Source organism: Pholcus phalangioides, unplaced genomic scaffold (assembly GCF_987345545.1).
Source record: "Pholcus phalangioides strain wild (caught in Gottingen) unplaced genomic scaffold, Ppha-v1.0 ptg000007l_1, whole genome shotgun sequence".
NCBI classification, from domain to species: domain Eukaryota; kingdom Metazoa; phylum Arthropoda; class Arachnida; order Araneae; family Pholcidae; genus Pholcus; species Pholcus phalangioides.
This window is the reverse complement of record NW_028301600.1, coordinates 63,415,137-63,427,541: the sequence shown is the minus strand read 5'-3', so window position 1 is coordinate 63,427,541 and position 12,405 is coordinate 63,415,137. Positions and strand designations below refer to the sequence as shown.

At 30.3% G+C, this 12,405-nt stretch overlaps 1 protein-coding gene across 2 annotated transcripts in view; it reads left to right on the top strand.

Moving 5' to 3' along the window:
* LOC149085615 (protein lev-9-like) overlaps positions 1 to 3,762 on the top strand; it is a 45,981-nt gene extending 42,219 nt beyond the window's left edge. Inside the window, exon 10 of one of the 2 annotated variants that reach the window (XM_089233757.1) lies at positions 2,725 to 3,762. In XM_089233757.1, coding sequence (XP_089089883.1) covers positions 2,725 to 2,942 — 218 coding nt within the window. In that variant the 3' untranslated portion in view covers positions 2,943 to 3,762. The remainder of the gene's footprint in view (positions 1 to 2,724) is intronic. The other variant, XM_089233758.1, reaches the window with a different exon arrangement.
* Positions 3,763 to 12,405: the final 8,643 nt, after the last annotated feature.

The following is a 12,405-nucleotide window of genomic DNA, read 5'->3' as shown; positions in this document are numbered from 1 at the left end:
AATAATTTTTGGTTGACCAAAGAAAAATGGGATCTCTAAAAAATGTTTTTTTTCATTGCATTTCAGAGTGCAAATATATAAAAATTATTTTTTCTCTTTCAAATAAAAACTAATGTGTAAGGGGCTGCATCAACATGAACACCACAAGCTTAAAAATCATGAAAATATCTTAAAATCTAATAAACTTTAAATATTTCTTTGTACTGTTACACGTGAATAAGCTACATGCAGTCAAAAATACATGTTCCATTTATGGAACATTAGCCTTTCAAAAGAGTGGAGTTCTAGGGATGTCTAAGGCCAGAATTACACTATAAGAGTTTTATGAGAGGCCTTTTATAAAACTTTAAAAATACAACCAATAAGCTTGTCGGTTACAGTCGAGCAAATGTACCGATCAGCTTATTGGTTGTATTTTTCAAGTTTTATAAAGGCATTTTTACAAAACTTTTATTGTGTAATCCCGGTCTAATGTGCAGCGCACTGCTTCAATTTTCCCATTTGAACCACAAGGTGGTGTCATCATTTGACATGTGTATAGTGGTGAATTTTGGGTAATATGACACAGAGGAATGTGCTTTCTGGGGTGGATAGTTTACATTGGGTTAGTACTTTTTTATTCTTGCAGTTTTAGGAGTGCATGTTTTTGTAAAACGCAGACTAATCCAACCGAGATCGGCAATCATAGATAGTCTTGTTGCATTTAGCTGAGTGTAACTGTGTCAAAAACATATCTTATACATTAGAGAACCTGTAGGATATTTAGAAACGTTCTCAGATTCAGAAATAGTAGATGTAAATATACACCAATTACCAGCTAATGAACCTGCAAACATCACGGATGAAGAAGAGGATGTGGGTGAAAAATGATCTAGTGACAAAAGTTCCAACTGATGTATGTGGAATGGTAGATATATTTTCAACAACGAGGACGAGGTGTTAGAAACTCCTGCAGCGTGTTCTTTAGAAGATTTATGGCAGAGAGAGAAAACTGGATCAAAACGTAAGCACAATACTCATCTCATGAAAATTTTAAAAAAAGGCAAGAACGTTTTGAGCAATCCAAAAAAAAAAACTATTGCATGGGATAAAATTCTTTCAAGAACCCAATCAAAACCACAACTGTGAATTCTATTAGAAAAAGATGTGCCATATGACCATCATGGACTGTATATGACCATTATAGCATATTTAGGAAAATTCATTCATAGTTGCGAGAAGTGTATCATATTTCACATTTGGAATTCCAAAGAAAAGTGACAATGAACCTTCTATGAATGAAGGAGGGGTTAACCATTCATCCAGGTCCATGTTGTCAACTGAAAAAAAGATGCCAGGTCATCTGATGCCCATTATATTGTGCCAGTGACGCAAGAACTGTGTGTGGTTTGCCATAAAAACACTTTATAAATGTTACCAATATGACAAATGGGTCAACGAAAGGTGTTTTTCTTCTTTTATCACAGACATTAGAAAAAAATTGAATTTTCTGCACTCATTTTTGTGTTGAAAAAACCGGTATGAGTTGTAGATTTGAATTTGTAGTAGAAAGCAGAAAATTTTGTGGTATAACTGTACTCTAGAAAAGAATAATCGTCAGAATATAGGTGATAGAGTTTCCACTTTCACCACTCTCCAAGCGCCAATGTTCCATTTACGGAACATTGTGAAAAACATAGAAAACAATTTTTTTAGTCCAATTTCAAAGTTGATCTATCTATAAGCATGTAAAAGGATCTTGAATTAAAAATTTCAAAACAATAATTCACTTTGTTCATAGTTTGGCCTTTAAACGGTTAAGGAAGGAAACTAATGGCACAAGCATATACGGGGTGATTATAAAAAAAATATCCCGACATATGGGCCCCTAACTATCATACCATTCACAGAAACTGAATGAAATTTTGGCATAAGGTATTTTGAGGTATGCGCTCAAGAATGATATGGAAAACAACAGTGTCACTCTAACAGTTACGGTTACAGTGAGAAAATTTCAAAAATATCAAATGGCAACACCAAGTTTTTTGGATTGGAATGCGATCTCCATACTGAAAAACACTAAATAGCATTGGAATGGCACCTGTAGCACGAAAATCCCCGGAGCTAGGCAAGAAAAAAGTAAAAAGGACTTTGCTGTGCACCAGAGCATTAATGTTCGTTTCATTCGTCACACCGTTTCTTCGGCTGAGATCCCAGCCTGATTAGTCCTCCACAAGCTCATGTGGAAAATTTGTGAAAGACAATAAAATGCTTTATTTTATGCTGCTTCTCTGTCCTTATTGGTTGTCCTCACTTTTAGCTTATCTACCGCCGGTGATTTTCATGTTACAGTTGCCGTTCGAACGCTATTTAGGGTTTTTCACAATGGAGATCACATTCCAATACAAAAAACTTGGTGTTGCCATTTGATATTTTCGAAATTTTCTCACTGTAACCGTAACTGTTAGAGTGACACTGTTGTTTTCCATATCATTCTTCAGCGCATACATCAAAATACCTTATGCCAAAATTTCATTCAGTTTCTGTGAATGGTATGATAGTTAGGGGCCCATATGTCGGGATAGTTTTTTTTATAATCACCCTGTATACAGCTATTGCCAAAAAGTTAGATCTTTAGATTGTTTAAGTTCTTTAAAATAATATAATAATTTTAATGTTTGCATTGTTTCCTTTGTAAAAGTATTTTCTGTAGATTTTAATTCATTTATTTTTTTTTATGTGCAGGTGTTAAACCTATACCTGTGGCTGCAATTGTGAGCACTATCATTACAGTATTAATTTTGTCTTTAATAAGCATTGCTATATTTTGTTACTGCAAATGGAGTGAACAAAAAGGGCGAGGCTATGGGAAGAAAAGTAGGGCATTGACTTCTGATGCAGCTGATCTTGAAGAAATAACAGGGTTAGAGAAAGAAAAAACAATTCCTGTTACAGTTTTGTGACTTGATACTTTAACAATCGCAGAGAATTATCAAACAGTTTGGATATACAAGCTGATTTATTGTATGAGCTTTCTGAAATTAAGTAACTCTATAACTCTGCTTATGTATAAATTTCATTTCTGTTTTGTGAAATAATTTTTATATTATGTTTCTTTAATGCTGTGAATGAGTGGAAGCAAGTCATTTAATGAAGTTTTGATAAATCAGATTTGTGCCATTAGGAAAAGGACAATGAATGAAGTTTCTGTTAATGAAATGTGAAGAAAAGGCATCACATACACAAGTTCTCAGCTGTTTGTTTTTTCTTGTATTTCCAGAGGGTTGCATTTTTATGTAGTTCATGATAAATTAAAATTTTTGTGATTTAAAGTTTGATCTTTTTGGTTGAAAATACATATTAAAATATGAACTATATTAATGAACTAAATATTGTCATTTAGAAGTGTAATTCTAAGATGTCATTCTCTGGTCAGATTCTAATGTCAAATTCACAGTGAGAAACTGTGTGAAAAAATGTTTCACACTAGTATTAATTTTTCTTTTTAAAATTTGACCAGCACTAATGTACCTTTTAATTGAAGAGTGAAAATATTTTTGTGTTACTGGTCTTTAAAAAATTATAGTTTTTATAGGAAGCTGGAGAGCAAGCACAAATATTTGTCACTGTTGATGACTTTTCTACAGTGCTATTTTTCTTTTAAAAGAATTTTTTTTTTCTTATTACCTTTATATATTAATTTCTGGACAAGCCATGTCTACAGTTTTAAAAGTGTGGTGTGTATGGCAATATATACATATATGTGTATATTTTGATTTCTCCAAAAATAAAACTTTGTTAAAAAAAACTTTATGTAAACTAATTTTCTTTTAAAAAATTTACCATGAATTTTTTTTCACTTTGTGAATATTGAGGGTAGTGAGAGGGGTATAGAAAAAAGTGTTCCATTGAGAAATCAACTTTACAAAACATCTGGGCTTGTCAGTGCTAAAATAAGAGACTTTAAGGAGGCGAGATATCTCATCAATGCCACTTAAAGGGTTAAGGCCTCTTAGATAAGTTAAATTGACAGGGGATGTTATTATTTGTTAGCATTGTAAATTTACTGGAAATTAATTCTTCAAATTTTTTTGCCTAGGAGCATGCGAAAGACCCCAGCCTGGGATATCTATTTCAGGATGCGGGGAGGGGGGGGGGGCTGAACTTTACTTTTAAACCTGTTTGTGAGTGAAGGATAAGTAAAAGTTGAATTGGATGGAAATTTCTCACTGATTTTGGAATAAAAATATTATTACTGTTTTGCCTGCATTGTTATATTGCCCTCAGCATGTAAAAAACAAACGAAAAAAAACAATTTTCATGAATAGCCCATGTGTGCTATGTATAAAAATTTATGGTATTTACGTTGATATACATTATTTATTGATTCATTTCTAATCTTTAAATACTTACCTTTAGGGATTAGGAATCCTATTAAGAATCTGTCTTTTAGAAGAAAAAAATGCAACCTCTGGAATTGAAATGTATATATAGAGTAAAGGGACCATGTATATTAAACCATTTGCCTAAACACGGATAAAGTGTATAGTTATGTAAAAATATTACCTAGTCATTCATGTTTTAATTTCAAAAGTTATTGAAGGGATTGAGTCAGAATCTCGTTTTTCCTCATAATATAATTTGTATTACATATGACTGTTCCACATGTTTTTGTAAACAGTGGTAATACCTCCAAAAACTAATGATTTATATCAAAGTATGTTCAGTTTTGATTAAATGAATAAAAGTTGAACCTTATTGTATATATACTGTGAATTTTAAATTAGTTTGTATAGTTGTAGAAACACTTATAAAAAATAAAGAGAGTGAAAGATGACCATACCTCATACGTGGAATAATATGATAGGTTAGGGTTTCAAAATGCCAAAAACTGTAAATGTATTTTGCTTAGTTTTCATTCTAAACATTTTTTTTATTTCTTCATTACTATTTTCTTGCAGTGTTGTTTTCATAAAAATTGAAAATAACATATTTTTTTCTTATAATGTGTTGAGAAGTTGAGAAAGCATATTTTGGTATGTTTGAATGACTATTACAACCAGTTAGTCCATAAAAAATGTGACTAGCATTATTATTGTAGTTACTTTGTTATTAAATTTGTTATTCTGATACTGTCTTGATGTGGCTTCTGCCAGTTGAAAATGTAGGTATAGAATGTATATATAAAAAAATTTATATTTTTGAAGCATTCTTTAATATTGATTAAAATTTAATCTTTGATATTTTTTATTAGATATTCACTCTATGCTGAAAGCATTATTGAAGTAAAGTGCAAGGCAAGAAAATTTGTGTATATCTGCTTGTATTTTCATTTTCCACAGTTTTGGCAGATACAATTTAAATCTGATTAATTTTTCATCTAAATAATTCAGCTGACTTATTTTTTATCAATTGAAACTTTGTGATCATTAGATGAATTTGTTATATAAGATAAGCAATTAAAAAATTTTGTTTATACAAAAATTTACACGTTTTTAAGACGAATAAAATTTGATTGGTCGAATGGTTGATGCGTTTCGGCTCTACAATGGAGAGCCGTCATCAGGACCCCGTGGTCAGAATTCACACAAATGAGTCGTGGAGGGGTGATGTTCACCCTTGTATTTGCTGTGTCCGAGTGGGCTTTGGAATTGAATTGGGGTGCCATCTGTTGCAAAGTGTTGAAAACTCTGTCTCGACTGAGGTTAAAAGCCTGTCCAAGCTGACGAAATAGGTGGCATGTTCCTTCCATCATTAACGAGGAAATCCTGGCATGTTCTGATGAAGTATCTCTTGAGAAAATTCAGTTCGGAATTATGTGTTGCTTTTTTAAAATTTAATCCATACTAATTTCTTCCATACAATATTGTATGGACTTGCATAAAATATTCCAGCCAACAAATGAACTCACCTTTTCCCAACTCAAAGATCCTATCTCACCCTCCAAAGAATCTGGTATCTACTTCATCCCATGCAAGAATTGCAAAAATGGGTGTATTCGCCAAACTAGGAGAAATCTGAATATTCGAGTTCTCGAACACAGAAATCATGTTGAGAAGGGACAGACAAATAATTTGGCTATTGTTCAACACTGTTGGCAACATTCACATAATTTTGATTTTGATAAAGCATCTGTTTTTAAAAAAGCAACACATAATTCTGAACTGAATTTTCTCGAGGGATACTTCATCAGAACATGCCAGGATTTCCTCGTTAATGATGGAAGGAACATGCCACCTATTTCGTCAGCTTGGACAGGCTTTTAACCTCAGTCGAAACAGAGTTTTCAACACTTTGCAACAGATGGCGCCCCAATTCACATTCAAAGACCACTCGGACGCAGCAAATAGAAAGGCGAACTCTGCGGACAACCAGACATAAACATCAACCCTCCACGACTCATTTGTGTGAATTCTGACTATGAGGTCCTGATGACGGCTCTCAATTGTAGAGCCGAAAAGCATCGACCAATCGACTAATTAAATTTTATTTTTCTTAAAAATGTGTCAATTTTTGTATAAATGAAGTTCTAATTTTTGTGATAATAAAAGATTTTAGTTTAAAGATAAGCTTTTTAGTTTCTTGCTTAGAGTTAAAGCCATTGCTAGCTTTTTGGAAATTTGTAAGAATTTAGCCCTTTAGTTGGCTAGTGCTCTTTAGAGAGAATTTTGTTTTTCAATTAAACATATATATATTTGTATTTGGGATTTGTAGTTCATAATTTCATGGCAAAGAAACTTAACTATTAGTTTACATTTGTTTTGGTGAAGTGTCCATTTTTTGTCTGCAATTTTACATAATAAATAAATTAAACTATCATTTATAACTGTCTAGAGAAATATCTAGTCGCAAAAAATTATGGGCTGATAGCTGTGATATAATAATTGACTAAAACAATTTGATTTTCTTTTAACATGGTAATCTGAAAATACTGAAAACCTAACAGAAAATAAAATTTTATTTTTTGGCCGAATTTAATTACTTTGACAAAAATTCTGGCTATGATCTTCACTAAGGTGACAATTTTATTCTATAATATTATTTATAGTATCAACGCATTGACTATAAAATTTTCAATTCATTCTATTAAATGACTTGACAATGATGTTCTTATATATTGCTTATCAAATACATGCAGATGAACACACACAAAAACGGTGACGCCATAACATTGTAACTTAAAAACTTTCTTTTAGACTTCATTCAAAAATTTTTTAAGAGGGGAGATTAAAATTATCATATTAATTATACATTAAGGTTGGTTGCATTTTGTAGATTTATTCTGGCAGCTATATATATATCAATTTTAAGTTTTATTTTTTTATAGTCTCTTCTCGGTGTTTGTATTGTTTAGTGACTGTTTTAGTGGAGAAACTGAGTTATGCATCTTATTTTAAATTAGTTCATTGGTGAATTATATTATTAACAATATTTAATAAGAGGGTTAATGTTTACACAAGTTTTACAAGTTAAACTTGTGTAAATATTAAATCTGATTAGAACAGGTGCCGTCAACCATTGACACAGTGTGGGCAATATTTGAAATTTTAATTATACAAGCAAGCCACTTGGTTATACTAACCATGTTTTCAAAAAGCTTGATGGGTCAAAAGTGGCCTGCTGACCATGTGTTGAAGATCCCTGGTTTAGAACTTTCAAAACAAAAATATTGGTAATTTACTTGGAATATATAAATTGATTGTAGCTTTATGAATAATTTAAATATTGCTACAAGAATAATCAGTGTATAGTTTTTTGGGGAAATTATTTTTTCCTCACACACAATTAATATCTTATCTTATTTTTATTTTTGTGAAAGACTTATTTATTATCTATTAGATCTATTCTGGTTGAGTCACTATATTGAATTAGCTATTAAAAATAAGATATTGAGTTCATGAGCAATGTTTTTAATGTACTTTAATATTGAAACTTGACCTAGATGCTTGCTTGGAAACTCTTGTGTAAAAATAATATTTTGTTGTCAAATATGGTACTTTATTAATGTAATGCAATGGTCCCATTATGCTGCATTCGTGTGCAGCCACGTATGTCGAAAATGTTTCAGCTCACACAGATTTGCTACTGCGCTATAAGAATTCACTATATCGTATATAGTGGCATATACAATATATTGTATATAGTGAGTACATAGTAACAACAGTCAGTGCAGATAAAAAAATGATAACTGGAGGGAATGTGTGATAAGTGATGTGAAAATTCACTTGAAACTAAAAGTATGAGGTAGGATCATAGGAAATTACCAGATTAAAAATTACTGTATTTTAACATGTATAAGGAACCCTTTTTTGCCGAAAACTGGACCTCAAAAGTAGGGAGGATTTCATATACACAAGAATAGTATTATATATATTAACAAATTACACTCAATTCCTTGCAATTTATGATGGGATTGATTCTGATGATAATGAACTAGTTGATTGTAGCTGATTGTGATGTATCGGATGAGAGTGATGAGGTATTTAATGGTTTCTATGATTAATAAAAAATATCTTTGATGAAAATTTTTTTTTTAAATTTTAAGCCCAGAAAGTCAAGATTCCTTATACACATTAAAATACTGTAAATTATTACTGTATAAATCATTAATAATTATTTACATTTTTTTAGGGCTTGCAATATATTATTACAAACAGCCACATCATGTGCCAAATTTGTTTTTGAGATGCAAGTATTAAGTAATTGATTAGAGCTTTAGAATATTAGAAAGTGCCTTACTAAAAAATCATGTTTTCTAATTAAGTTTTTAACTTGATGAGGGTTTTTCCTCCTGAGGGTGATTCATGGTGTTATTGCATCATCAGACTATAATTTGTAAAGAAATGTGACAATATTTCCAGTAAATAGTGTGCTTATTTTTCTGCCAATACAGTCAAATCTTGTTATAACAAACTCCAAAAGACCAGATAAATCACTTTGTTATGAAAAAATTTTGTTATAAAGGAATTCCAGTTTTTTACATTGTTCCTGTGTAAACTTACCTTAATAAACTTTATTACAAAAGTTTTCACATTAAAAAGAGATTTTTGCTATAACGATATTAGTTAAATTGGGAATTGACTATATTTGAAAATTATGAACCAAATGAAGTAAAATCACTTAAAACTGAAATATATTTTACTTAATTATTTGGGACAGGATTCTTATTTTCATTAATTTGTCACTTGAATGAATCATTGAATTTTAAATGAAATATATGTGAATTAATTTTATAGAACTACTATTATAGTAATTCTCTGATTGCTTTAGCTTTGTTGATTGTCAAAGCCCCAGTTGCTTTGACAATTTCTTTGTATGTCTGTCAAGTGCATTTATTTGAAATCTTTGGATTGCAACAGCTTATCTTTCTTTTGATCCTACATCATTTTTTCCCCCTTGAAGTTCTCTGAAACAGATTGTCATAGCTCTGCTTTCTTCCAATAATCCCGCCAGTTTTTGAAAATATACACAACTGAACATCTTATTAATTATTTAAAAAAAAACACATAAACCAAATTAAACATGAGATGAAAAAAAAAATCATTATTAAGACCTTTTCATACATTTGAAAGAATATTAGTTGCTGTTTAATTTTAAAAATATCCTTTATTCATTTGATAGAAAATTTTTAACATTTTATTTTCAAAAATGAAGTGGCTGATTTTATTAATCATTAATTTTTTGAAGTGTTTTGCATTTATAAAAAGATGAAAAAAAAATTTAAACTAATATATGTTGCATATCCTTGTTTCTCAATTATTACATAAACAATCAAATGCAAGGGGAAAGCTTGGATAGTTTTATTTTTGACAAGAATGACATAATTAAAGTTGCTAGCAGTATAAATGAAATAATATGCAATTTAAGTTAAATGTATAGGTGTGAATCTCTAGAATGTCATTGGAACATTGCTGACTAATTTTTAATTCAAAATGTGAAATGTGTGAAAAGTGGCATTTACATGAATTTTGTTTACTTTTATAATGAAAGCTGCTTAATTTTTCAACTAGCTATGAACTCATGTTTTTTTTAACCTTTAAAATTGACTCTGAAAATCATTTGCAATAGCATGATTCTCGTTATAAGCAGCTCTAATTAGATCAGACTTTTACTGTATGTAAAAAGTTATTATTTTTTCCTCATTCTCTCTGCCTCTCCTGTTAGCACATGTACAAATTTGAAAGAAATGATGAAAGTAAATGTTTTTTTTTTAAATATGTGTTCGTTTACCTGAGGAAATTATCACTCAATTAAAAAATTCTCCTACTAATGAAATGCAAATGTTAATAAGATACCAAGTGTGAATAAGCAACATCGGTGCTTGAGATCAGTGATTCCTAAACATTTTTAAAGTGTGACCCGGATGAGAATTTTATTGGCGACCCTCCTTTTGACAAGAATTTGAAGGTGCCCCTCCTCACTATATCTCCTGTTACAATTAGTTTCATAATTCATTTATCTCAAAACTTACTTTTTTTAGTTATGCTACTATTGCAGCCCATTAGCAATATATTATGTAGCTCAGTTAAGAGTTAAAGCATACATACTATGTATTTGATATTTTTATTTACATTATAGAAGATGAAATTGAACTTCTTATCAAGACATTTTCATTTTGAAAATTCCCTTTCCACCCAGTTCAGTTACTGAACTCTCACACTTTAGGAACTACTGCTTTAAACTGTTTCTTCAAAAAGCATTGTTTGGTTATAGAAAGACTATTTAAAATAAATCTTTAAAGATAAAATTTAAAGTTTTATATGCACTTTATGATGTTTACATACTTACACAAATGCTTTGGTGGTCAACGTAAGTAATTCAAATTATGAAACTTGCAGCTGATGCAATATAGTGATATTAATTTTGGTGCTAGTGTGTGTGTGTGTGTGTGTGTGTGTGTGTGTGTGTGTACATACGAATTAATTATATCATGCTTTAGTTAGAAATGAAATTTATGACTTTTATTATGACTTTTATGCTGTACAAATAGGTCATAGTAAAGTAGTGAAAAACGAATGCAATAGTACCTCACCTTATGAGTTTGATTCATCACTGAAAGATACTCATATCTCATGAGAAACTCTTAACAAATTATTCCTAAATAATAGAGATCACCTTAATTTGTCCCAGGTCCGTACAATAATAATACTTGTATAAAAATCAAAAATCAATTAGCATGGCATAGTGCAGTGTACTTATTCTGTGCAAAAAGAGATAGTTTTGCTTACAAGACAAAAATATTCTGACAGTTTTGGCAGCTTCAATTTGTTCAAAAGGTCTGAACTTTTGCTCGTAATGCAAATTCAAGCTCATAAGTTGAATATTTGCTGTGAAAAGGGGCTTGTGAAAAACTGAAAGTCAAGGTACCACTGTATCTGCGTTCGATCATCATATTTTATCCCTGGCTTCAGTTAAATTATAACGAAGATATGTGAATTTATCTTATTTTATCAAATACATGTGTTAGCACTTAATTTGAAAAAAAAAATTCAGTATTTCACAATCTGTTTTACTTCGATTTCTATTCTTATCTGCAGAATTTAGAAAAAAATTTTAAAAATGTACATAAAATAAGAATTGTATTAAGGAAAACATTTTTTTAAATATTTTCGATGAATTTGTTACTTGCTGCAATTCTGGGTTGAACATTTTCATATTATCTGTGTAACTGTGTTTCTATAAATTTTTTGATGAATGTTGAAAGAAATTTTTTTCATTATCTATGCAAAAAAAAAAAAAAATGTTTTCTTGAAAACTGATTCAAAATTCATATCGAAATAAAGTTATACATATTGTTTTAGAAAACACACTTGCACTATATTTTTTAATACTAAATTTCAACCTTAATTTTGAGTACAGTAGACTTTTACTAATCTGGCACATGTCAAAACCACATTACCAAAATTGCCAGATTACTGAAAGTTAATTGAAAAAGCTTATTTAAATAATATAAACTTCTGCTCATAGACATGCAGTGACATGTTTTCCTCTTCTATACTTGAAGAAAACCTGCCTTAAAAACGCTGGATTACTGAATAGGCCAGACTAGTGTACAGCCAGATTATCGACAGGCTACTGTATTTACTTCTTTTGTGAATCTAATTTGAATTTACTGTAAATTATTATTGTGTGAACTCCTAGCATATAAAATTGTGAGGGCATTCAAAATATATGGATTGTTGGGCCATTAAAAAGAATGATAAATTTGATTGTTCTTGAAAATGGCTTATTCTACAGTATCTAAAATGTTTAAAAAATATATAAAAGTGTAGAAAATGGCTGACGATATATTTCTGTTTCTCTCTCTCTCTCGTTCTTTTCTTTTATATAATCCATTTGCCTCTCTCATTTTTGAAATGCCCCTTGTACTTGAAATTTTATGTGATTAAAATTTATGCATTTAGATTTCCCCATTTTTTTGCCCAT